This window comes from Cystoisospora suis, assembly GCF_002600585.1.
Source record: "Cystoisospora suis strain Wien I chromosome Unknown contig_4718, whole genome shotgun sequence".
In the NCBI taxonomy this organism is placed as follows: domain Eukaryota; phylum Apicomplexa; class Conoidasida; order Eucoccidiorida; family Sarcocystidae; genus Cystoisospora; species Cystoisospora suis.
This window is the reverse complement of record NW_027157510.1, coordinates 19,744-30,783: the sequence shown is the minus strand read 5'-3', so window position 1 is coordinate 30,783 and position 11,040 is coordinate 19,744. Positions and strand designations below refer to the sequence as shown.

The following is an 11,040-nucleotide window of genomic DNA, read 5'->3' as shown; positions in this document are numbered from 1 at the left end:
ATGGGGGGTCATGGGGGGCCATCCACCACCTGGATTTCGAGGATTTCTTTTCCTCTCCGTCATTTTGTTCAGATCTCTCACTTCACATTCACAAGCGATGATTGAAGACGTACATACATGTCGTCTTCTCTCACCCCGAACTCCTTAGGTAAGCTAGCTCTCTCTCTTTCTCTCATTCCCGCTGGGTGACAGACAGGCAGTTACTTCTACGAATCGTTAACGTCTTCCGACCGTCCTTCGCCATCACACTTTTCTGCAACGACTACTCAAAGTACTACGACTACTTGCAGAATCTTCTCTCCTCCTTCAGGGGGTACGTATATCCTGAGGAGAGCGAGCGTGTGCGATGGGAAGAAAAAAAAAAGCTCAGAACGCGCGGGAGGATCTCCCGGGCAGCTACTACTGGATGGAACAACTCCTATGCTAGCTACTTCTTATTTGAACTACTGAGGAAACTGAAGAGCGAGGAAGATGAAGAAGAACTGAAGGAGAGAGTCCTGAGGTGTATAGACAGTCCAGGACAAGTTCTGAAGGGAGACAATAATAAAACCCCCCGGTGCCTCGGGAATAAGGAGAGAGTTAACGGCCCATGACCTGTCAAAGATCGATCGATGGGGCCCTCACGGCTCTAAGTAGGAATACCTAGATGTCTGCGAAGGCAGGCCAAGAAGAAAGGAGACTGGGCTACTTGGAGGATAGAGAGATGATGATGAGGGGAGAAAAACTCGTGAGTATAGAGATATCAAATTCATAGATAAGATCGAAACCAGATGAGCTCTCTGGAATGCTCCCGGAAAAAATCTACAGGTGGCCTACATCGGAAAGGAAATCAGCAAACCGATCTTCAACCCAATGAACGAAGAGAAGCATTCCTGTCCATGAGCAATGGAGAGAGAGAAGGTTATCCCTAGGGTAACGTCTCTCCGTCATGCTGAAAGTGAGGGAGCGAGTGATGGAAGTGACGTCGAGAATCCTCCATTTGAGACCAAGAAAACAGTTGACCGCGCACCTGCCTTCAGAGACGTCATCTGACTAAGGTACTTGACTAGGAGTCGAAGTGTACGGACAGCGGCAGACAAGTGAGCTTAGCGAAAGTGACGATGGGCGACATGCTTCGGTCGTCTCATGGGGAGAAGACGACGACGAGGCGAGCGGGTTGTTGGTCTCCTGGCTCACCGGAAGGAAGACTAAAGAGGAGAGCGGGAGGAGACATAGAAGAAAGAGGAAAGAAAACGTAGAGGGATGAGATACTGAACATTTCGCGAAAGAAGACAAACAAAAGTGGCCGGACAAGAGGAGAGAGGTGAAGACTAAGCGAAATGCCAAAGAACCGACGGGACAAAAACAAAAAGTTGAGACAAGGTGATGGGAATCCAACTCTGACTAAAGAAAGAAACCGATGGGGGCGATCGTAAAAACGCAGCGCCGGGTGAAAAGGCAATATGAAGACTAGGCTTGTATTGCTACTGGTCTTCGGATGGAAAGAGAGGGAAAAAGTCTAGAGAGACGAAGGCCAGAGAGAGGACCAAAGAGAGGCTTGCCCTTGTCTTAAAAGGAAACGATAGAAACTTAAAGAGATCAGCTTAGACTGCTATCTTTGGCTCTTAGAAGAAACTCCCCCATCGTCGTTTTTCTCGACTTCAAACGCACACCGCGGGAGTCTTGACTAAATCTCCGAGTATAAGCCGCGGGCATGAAGTCGGATGTCACCGAAATGGAGGGTTTCACACTCATCGCAGTTGAAGTCTTTAGTAACTTGGTTCTAGTGGACCACTTGAGCATTCTTCGCGGTTTTTCTTTACAATCGACTGAGTTCTGTAGGATCTTCAAGGAGAAAAACACGGTAGCCGTTCTCCCGCCGCGTGTGACTGGGAGAATTGAGAAGAATCGGAGGTGTTGTCGTGATCTTCAGCGAATCCAACTTCTCTTCACGAGAAACTTCTTCAAGGTATGCTATTGTAAAGCTGCGAAAGGAATCCTTAATTGTGTCTCGCGTCCAGTTTTCAAAACGTGTAACTCCTGCGTTTTTCTCTTTTCATTCCTTCAAGTAGCTTCCGCGTACGGAAGCTTCTGCCGTAGAATGGTCGCCACTTCCCAGGTTGCATGAATCGCAATGTGGCGGCTCTGTAGACAGATGTCAGTCCTGGAAAATCGACACAACTGATTCCAACAAGGGTCGAAAAATCTCGCTTTTCTTACAGGCAACAAGAGCTTCACAGGATAGGGTGAGGCAGAGCATCGTGTTCCTCGAGTCTCTTCGGGACAGAGGTCATTCATGCTTTCAGCTGAACGCATCGGGGAGACAGAATAGAAGCCCTTCTCTGAGCTGAAGTGTCAATGATTCACAGTTTTGTCTTGTGAAACTGATTCTTATTGCGAAGAGGAAACATACTTTAGCTACTTTTTTGAGAACGGCAGATCACCGCTACATCCTTGTCTTTCTTGTTGGAATTGAGTCGAAATCTACGGCAGCCCCGTGGCACAGACGCGGGGGCAGAGGAAAGTGCCACCCCGGTTGTTTCCCCCACGGGAAAAGGGTGTGTAGAAAATGCTGCTTCTTCACTTTTCCATTTAATAATGACTTACACGAAACCTCATCTTCTCCATTCGCGGAAGAAGTTGAGGTGGTTGTCTACCGAGAGAAGGCAAGCCAGCCGTCAGGCCCAGGCGGTGTCAGGTGCTGTCTGTCTGAGCAGGAAACAGAAATCAACCGCACCAGGTGGCCAAAGGGGAGAGATAGTTCTTGCTCTGAGTCGGGCCCAGCTTACACACTTGCGTTAGAGTTGACGGCAACCAAGTTTTCCCAGAAAATGCCTCTCATGGACAGCTGGTACAGCTAGCTCCCTCAATTTTTCCTTTTCAACTCAGACACCTGGGTCGGGGCAGCAGCGGTTCGACTAAAGAAGAAGGCCCTGGATGAATGTCTACTTCAGGCCTGTGAGGACTTTGGTACCGCGTTAGATACGGACTGTGTGTAGACAGACTACTCTAGGGTGGTGATACAATTCACGCTAGCAGGGAGTGAGTAAAACCCAGCCAGGACTGAATAAACACGTTGCCATCATATCAGTCCTTTATGAAAAAAAGAGGCGCCCTCAATCATCAAGTGATGGTGCTCATTCATGAAAACTTAAACTCATGAGCTGCTCCGCCGCGTGTAGTATCACCCCCACCCAAACAGCCCTAAGGGGCTGATCCTTGGCGACGTGTGTGGACCGGGCACCACCTTTCTGCTTCCGTTCTACCCGATTCAATGGTAATGACGGCCGACACCAGGGGACTTCCCGTATGCTACGGAGATGTGAAACGAGAAAATATCAAGAGATCTCCCAACACTGAGGGGGGTAGCGAGCCCCGTCTCTATCTCGTGTGGGGGGCTCTCTTGAAAGAGAGGCACTGACCTTGTTCCCATGAGAAAGTACGGCCTCCTTCTCATCAGCAAGGGCATAGGTCAACGCTAAGACAAAGCGGTTCATGGCTCGCACGTGGGTAAATGAGTAGTACCCGTTTATTCACGTGCGAGCCGTGGAAAATCTGAAAGCGGATGTTCCGAAATGCTGACTCCCGTCTTCAAAGTATTTTGCGCACCTTCTTTGTGCTTGGTTCTGCTAACATGGGCTGCTCCATTCATTCAACCTAGGAAAACCCGGGAGACTCCGTCTGACTGACACAGCCACCTAATATGCCGAATATCAGCAGCGGCGTTTCATCACCGTACAGGGAGTGTGTACATGCGTTTCTTCTTTAGCGTCCATCGTGTTTTCCGATGTTTTTATCAGTGTGGCAGTCACATGTCATCCTCAGCTGTCCTGATATCGGTAACCAGTCGAGGAGTTTGGTCGCTTCGAAGTTCAGATACCAAAGCCGCAGAGAAGCTGCTTCGTCAGTGCACAAGCAAATGGAAAGGGTCAGTTTGACAAGTGTTTTTTTCGGGACCGCACGAATGACCAGAGATCGATTAGCAGGCGTAGTGAAGGGAGTAAAAGGCTATTGCTCCTTTCTGCGCGCGACAAGACTGGGTTCCTAGACGAGAATGAGCTTTCGCGGTTTTCCAAGTACTCGCTTCTATTAGCTCCACCTGGCTCAATCTCTAGCTGGTACCTCTAGGGATATGGTGTCTCTGCTAAAGCCATCAACGTACCACAGTTCATACAGATATTCATAACAGCACATGTGCATGAAGTGCTTGACTGCCTAGTTACCGGTCCTCTAGTTGCTTGCTGCTCTTACGAGGGCGAAACCGGAAAAGAAAAACTAGCTTTCGAGGCTGACATTTGGCTGTCTTTACCTATAGTGTTGACCACAACGGATAGGATTACAGATCAACGTCCAGGCATCCGTGGGGTGCTCGGAACGACTGAAGCAGATAGATACAAAGACAACAGCAAGCTGTTCTGAAGGAGATGCATGATCAGCTGTTCTGCGACGTACAAACTCCCTGGTTCTGTAACAGCTCTGTATGTCTCTACTTATTCATCTATCTGTCATCTGAATACACCGTTCTCTCGGGCTGAGAGTACGAATATGCCGCTTCTCTCATACTTTCGCGCAGCTTCCTAAAGGGATCTGCTTCTGGTTTTCAATCAGTTCTTCACACCGCGCCCTATATGGTGATGTAGCGGCGTTGTAAATATAAGTTCTTGCGACAGGCCCCCAGCCCTCTTCTCTCCTACATTTCTGTCCTGGGACCCCGCTTGATCAGCTTTTCCTGTTCCGTCCCTACACTGCCGCCATGTCTCCGTATTTGGCTTCTTCGTACTGACTTTCCGTACAGTTACGTCTCTGTGTCCATCCTCTTACACGGAGTCCACATAACTAGGTCAAATATACTGTCGAAGATCTTTTCAGTATCCTGCGACACCTGTGATTATAGAGAATATGAATAAAATGAGGCTTTAGAGACGAAGCGAGAAAAGAAACCAGGGTCCAAAGGATACAGGCATTCCACAGTCTTCACTCATAGCCCTTGTCTCCTTTCTACTGCCGCAGTAACCCACCGTTGTTCGAGGACTTCGTGGACCACTTCCCCCCCCCTTTCCCCCCTCCGCGCGCTCTCTTTTTCTCATGAGTAGGAGCAGCCTGGCGCTCAAACCCGCGACCACCCCCCCCCCTCCCCCACTGGAGGTGCCCCGGTCGGTCTCTTTTTTCTGCCTTTGTCCTTGAAGGAGTTTCCTCTCCTTCATTCCCTCCCCCCTCAGCAGAACCTCCTCGATGATCGGCGTCTGTGACTTTTCTCCGAGGTTTAAAGAGGCAGAAGGCTTGAAAACCCTTCTTCGCTGCTCCTCGTCCGAGGATACCTCATGGAATGACGTAGTTCCTTTTCTCTTTTTTTATATTGTCCGTTCTTATCGGCTTTGCCCTTTAACTAGGGAGAACCTCTTCTTTGTTTTCCTCTCCCTTTACTATTCTGGACTTTCCCTGCTCAGTCTCCTTTGTCAGAGAGACAGAGAGAGGGCGCCTCTTCCTAGAGATTCTCTTCGTCGTTTGGAGTAACTAACCAGCAAAGAACGAATTGGCTTCTTCTCTTCTGAAAAAAAAGCTCCAAGTAAGTCTTTCGCACGATAGTTGTGAGGTTTTCTTTTCTGCATCTCTCCTTTTCTCTTGATCGTCGGTTGCTTTCACCCTGGAAGGCGAACTCATTTGTCTTCTACTCATTCTCTGTCTGTCTTTTTGCGACAGGGGAGACACGGGGATCTTGGCTGTCGTCGTCCTCTTTTATGTAGCTTGTTTTTTTTTTCTCTCTCGCCTTCCTTAGAGTCACCTCCCAACTCCTGCTTCTTTCAAGTGTGAGGGCGTCGTTTTTAACAAGTGATGAACTCACGTGTCTTCTCGTCGTCCGCGGTATACAGGGGGGGACTTACTTGCGGTGTCTCTTTCTTTGTCTCCTGTCTGAGGCATCCCCATGCAGACACGGTGTGGTGAAGCGACAGGAATGTTTTGCCATCTGTTGCTGTCTCTTTCTTCTGGTTCGGCGTGTGTGTCTCCGTCCTTGTGGGGGTGGGAAGAAAGTAGAGGGAGAAGACGATCGATTTGTCTCTGAAAAACAACGCGGGGCAAAGAGTTGTCTCTTTCCCTACTAGCAAGATACACTTTTCTTTTTCCTTACCAACTCTCCTGAAGGCATTCGAAAACCTGTCTTCTCTGTAGGTTAGCTCAGATATCTCGTCCGAACTATTCGAGCGTTTGTCTGCTTACTGACGTTCCTATTCCCTCGCTTGAGTCGCATGGTGTATACCCTTACATACGTGCTTTTATAGAAGAGGAACAAGCAGATCGTTGTGATGTATCTTCTCTCCGTTAGTCCTCCTTCTTTAGTCATCATCCTTCACTTGGGTCGACTTTTATCCGAGGTCTACCTTTAGGAAACAGTCTTGTTCTCTCTCTTTCTTTCCCTTCTGCCCTTCTTCTCCTCCTGACAGACGTAAGAACGCGTCTTATCTCTTTGTCTTTTTGCCATCACCTTCTTTCCTCAGGCTTTCTTCCTTTCGATTGTTCTTCAGTTCTTTGCTCATCTCTTCGTCATCCAACATGGTGGTACCTCTTTCACCCGTCCCTCCTTCTTCTCCCCCCCCCCATAGGGTGGCTTCTTCTTCTGGCGTTTTCCTGAGAGAAGAAGGACAAGGAAGAAAGTATGCAAGGAACTTGTCTTCCTCTCGTTCATCTGTTTTATCCTTCCCAGCAAGTCTCTTTCATTCTTCTCGCTCTCTTTCGTTCTTCATTGTTGTCTCTCTTCTTCTTCTCTCTCCTTTCGTCTCCGAACATCGTCACTCCTCATCCCCTTCTTCCCCAGCCTTTCCTTCATCGTCGATCCTCTTCGCTCAAGCTCAAGTCGTCGGTCTGGATCTTGGATCCGAGTTCGTTAAGGTGGCTTTAGTCGCGGCAGGCCGTCCTATCGAGATTCTCTTGAATAACGCGAGTAAAAGAAAGACAAGCAATGCTGTCTCTTTTGCAGATGACGATAAGAGAGAGTTAGGGGATGAAGGAGCAGCTCAAGCGTCAAAGAAGCCTGATCGTGTCTTTCTTCACTCCAATCTCTTACTTGGCGTTAACGCCACAGACTATGGTCTTCCTCTTGATCAAGAGCCATCCACGTCAACATCTGGAGGAGAGAAAGAAGGGGGGTCTCATCATCAGGACCAATATGTTCCCTTTCAGTTATCGAAGAATCTTTTACCTAGTGGTTACCCTCATGACTATTATCCCTATCGTCTCTATGTGGATAAGCATCGCAATAGCTTAGCTGTTTTAGCACGTGATGGTGTCTATCTCCCAGCAGAGCTTGTCACAGCTAGTATGTTGTCTTACATCAAGAAACTGGCCACCCAGTCAGCCAATGTCCATCCCGATACAAGCCTAGGATGTGTTATTTCTGTCCCATGTAGATACAGCCAGAGACAACGCCAAGCTTTACGTGACGCGGTGGAAATAGCTGGAATGAATCCTATTGCCTTTCATCAGCACTCAGCCACAGCGGCTGTCCAGCATGCACTCGATTTGCCGTCCAATACAACAGCTACAAAGCTCTTCTATGATGTAGGGAGCTCAGGCATAGATGTGGGGATTGCCCACTACTCCCCTGTATCTCTAAGTAAGAAATCTTCTGGGGGAAATGAAGTGCTTCAAGTTCAAATGCTCGCATGCGAGACAGTGCCGGGTGCAGGAGGTCACCATTTGGATTTAGCGATTGCCGAGAAGATGAGAGAAATTTTTGAGAAGAAGCATCCAGGAAAGGAGTTAAGAAAGATTCCCCGTGCTTTGAAGAAGTTAGTCAAGCAAGCGGTCATGTCGAAGCATGTCTTAAGTGCGAATAAACAGACGCATTTTCGTGTAGAAGGATTGCATTCAGATATGGACTTTCATGAGCCTATCGAGAGAAGCCACATCGAAGATATGTTGAAGGAGTCAGGATTTCTTCATAAGCTACAGGAGTCTCTCAATAAGACCTTAGATCAAGCAGGCATGAGCATCGAGAACATCGATCAAGTTGAACTGCTAGGAGGGGCATGGAGAGTGCCTCGAGTTCAGCATGAACTTAGCCGCTTAATTCAGCATCAAAGTGGAACGAATTCCACAGCTACAACTGAAGTCGGGACCCATTTGAATGGAGATGAAGCTATGGCTACAGGAGCTGCCTTTATCGCAGCCAATAGTACGGTGACCTTCCGAGTTAAGAAGATCCTCTTCTCCGACATTACCCCCTATGAATATACGGTACGGATCTTCTCTATAGCTGAAGAAGATGACGATGATATACACATAGGACAAGGGGGGGGAGACGAGGAGACGAAACGCTCCGTGAAGAAAGGTGATCGCATAGAAAAGACCAAGGTTGTGATACCTAGAAATGGAAGACTCGGCAACGGAAGTAAAACAGTGAATATCCGTACCAAGCACGATTTCACCCTTCAACTTCTCGAAGATAACATAGTTCTAGATACCATTGCTGTACGAGGTGTGAGTGAAGTCGCTGAGAGCTTAATGAGCCAAGCCAAGAAAGCCCAAGAGGAAGCGGCCAAGACGGCATCTCCCCCAGAAGGAGATGAGTCTCATATCTTGCCTCTACCTAAAGCCTCGGTGGTCTTCAAAATCGATTCAACTGGAGTCATCTCATTCGATCGTTCATTCCTCACACAAGATTATGCTGTCTATGTCCCAGCACCAACGACAACGACCACTACAACATCTTCTACGGCAAGCACTTCTTCCTCTTCATCGTCATCTTCTTCCTCTTCTTCAGATCAACAGAAAGAAGACGCTTCGAGTGGCGACTCTACCGCCGCATCGAATGTGAAGCGAGTGTTGAGACAAGTGTCAGATGTCTTGAAGGCAGAGACCTCTCTATCTCTACCTTTGCCTTTAACCTTCGATCAGAAGAAATCTTTGATCTCTGAATTGAGAGCGTTTGAAGAATCCGATATGCGAATCCATCGATTAGCCGAAGCGATGAACCGCCTCGAGTCGTACATCTATGCGACAAGAAGCGTTCTTGAAGATGAAAATATCGAGAAAGTCAGTGAAGAGAGTCTACGAGATGAACTTCGGAAAACCTTAGAGAGAGATGAAGACTGGATCTATGATAGCGCCAAGACAGAAGGCATCGAGAAGGTCAAGCAGCGTCTACGTGAATTGGAGGACATTATGGAACCGATCAAAATTCGTGCACAGGAATATGAAGCGAGGCCGAAGGTGATCGAGAAGATGAATAAAGTCCTTGTGGATGCGGTCTCTCGCTTAGAACAGATCTCTACGAAGAGGCCATGGGTCCCTCAAGCAAAGCTTGATGACGCCCATAAGTTCCGGGATGAAGTCGGTGCATGGTGGAAAGAGAAACTCGAGGCACAGAAAGCGAAGAGTGATAAAGAAGATCCGATCTTCACGAAATCAGAAGTCCATGCAAAGATCAAAGAACTCAATGCTGCTATCAAAGCTCTTGAAAACGTTCCGAGACCCACCACTACGACGACAACTACAACTACAGCGAGCACCTCCTCGGGCAGTGATGCAGGGGGTGCTTCAGAGACAAAGACAGGGGGAGGAGAAGGAAAGGATGAAAAGAAGAGTGAAGAGGGAGAAGAAAAGAAGATGAAAGAAGAACAAGAAGAAAAGAAGACGAAAGAAGACAGTGGAAAAGAAGAGAAAAGTGAAACCCCTAGAGAAGAGCTCTAAAGAGAAAGTCTATCACTAGGAGAGTGAGAGAGGCACAGAACGGGGTGAGAGTGATGTTCTGAGGTGTATGAAGAGGTTCTGGAATCTTTTCTGCAGTCTCCTTCAAATATCGACGGAATCAGACTATGATCAGCTGTACATACACTCTGTTTCTTCCCCCGGGATGGGAACCACACTCGTGTCCATATATGTCTACATATGCCTTTATGTGTGTGTATGTACCTATGTATTCATGTATATACACTGAAAGAGTGTCTATGTCGATATGTGCTTTCACTACTACGAAGACAAGACGAGGGTTTGTAACGTCATGTATTTGTCATGCCCCTAACTAACGACTCCATCACTCCTCTCTCTTTTTCTATCTGCTTATTCATAGGCTACACATGAATGACGACTGTCTATCGACCCTGTCTTTCCAACTGAATACCTCCCAGGCTGAGCTAGCGAGATAGCCAGCTAGCTCGATGTCGTAGTCTTTTCGGGGTTTTTCTTTTCTTGGTTTCCATGATCTCTCTTTTTCTCTCTAAGATAAGTCGTCATGGAGAGAAAGCTTCTCAGTATCGTTACGGTATGATCCACCCTTGCGTTCTTCTTCCTCTTCTTCGATCATCTTGGAGCTGAAGACGTTACTACGTCTATACTTATCTGTGCGTATGTGCAAGCTTAGGTATTTGTCTTCATCCGTAGACAACCGTATATCTGTCCGTACAAGCGAGTGTATATGTTTGAATTGTCTCGGGGCACGGATCGATCCTTGAGAGCTACTGGCGTCTTGCGCGTAGAGAGAGCTTTGGTTGCTCGATCCATCACTCAAGGCGGGCGGGCTTTGAAACGTGTCGTCTGTTCGAGCTTCGTGTCGTTACCTCTCTCCTCTCCTTTTCTCTCCTCTTTGCATTCTCGCGGCTCATCAGGAGATGTCCCTGTTTTCTTTTCTTTCCAAGTGTTTATGCTTCTATGTATGTGTATGTATATCTTCTCGGCCTTCGTATACCTTTCTCAATGAGGAGGAAGACGATTTTTTTCCATCATGATGACGTCTTTCCTTCTTTCTTCTACAAAGACCTATCTCACTCATATGATCTATTCTTATGTATCAATACACATAGGTCCAGTGTCTTAGACAGAACCTGTCTTTCTTGCCATGTAATTCGGTGGCGAATGGCATGACTCTATCTGATCTGTGTAGATCTATAGAAACCTTTCAACGACTAGGATCGACATGTACTATATAAGAATCCTATATATACATCTATAGAGATATAATACATACATGTACAACGGAGATAGGCATTGCGTCGTGGCTATTCCATAGAGGGTTGGCGACATAAGGAATGCATGCCTAAATCTCTTCTCCCGTCTTTACACACGGAA

At 47.5% G+C, this 11,040-nt stretch overlaps 3 protein-coding genes across 3 annotated transcripts; 2 read left to right on the top strand and 1 right to left on the bottom strand.

Annotated features, from left to right (window-relative positions):
* Positions 1-2: 2 nt before the first annotated feature.
* CSUI_008423 (uncharacterized protein) lies at positions 3-1,584 on the bottom strand. The gene has a single exon (XM_068068556.1). The coding sequence runs from the start codon at positions 1,256-1,258 to the stop codon at positions 1,124-1,126; it is 135 nt and encodes a 44-aa protein (XP_067919473.1). The 5' UTR covers positions 1,259-1,584; the 3' UTR covers positions 3-1,123.
* CSUI_008422 (uncharacterized protein) lies at positions 1,582-2,426 on the top strand. The gene has a single exon (XM_068068555.1). It carries the CDS (start codon positions 1,694-1,696, stop codon positions 2,105-2,107), a length of 414 nt encoding a protein of 137 aa, XP_067919472.1. The 5' UTR covers positions 1,582-1,693; the 3' UTR covers positions 2,108-2,426.
* A 2,771-nt stretch (positions 2,427-5,197) lies between these two features.
* Positions 5,198-10,733, top strand: CSUI_008421 (uncharacterized protein). The gene is made up of 2 exons (XM_068068554.1): positions 5,198-5,545; positions 6,474-10,733. Exon 2 carries the CDS (start codon positions 6,529-6,531, stop codon positions 9,664-9,666), a length of 3,138 nt encoding a protein of 1,045 aa, XP_067919471.1. The 5' UTR covers positions 5,198-5,545; positions 6,474-6,528; the 3' UTR covers positions 9,667-10,733.
* The last annotated feature ends 307 nt before the right edge of the window (positions 10,734-11,040 follow it).

Bases quoted from the DNA above. Each gene is read 5' to 3' on its own strand.
- CSUI_008423 (XM_068068556.1), bottom strand. From the start codon at position 1,258: ATGTTCAGTATCTCATCCCTCTACGTTTTCTTTCCTCTTTCTTCTATG.
- CSUI_008422 (XM_068068555.1), top strand. From the start codon at position 1,694: ATGAAGTCGGATGTCACCGAAATGGAGGGTTTCACACTCATCGCAGTT.
- CSUI_008421 (XM_068068554.1), top strand. From the start codon at position 6,529: ATGGTGGTACCTCTTTCACCCGTCCCTCCTTCTTCTCCCCCCCCCCAT.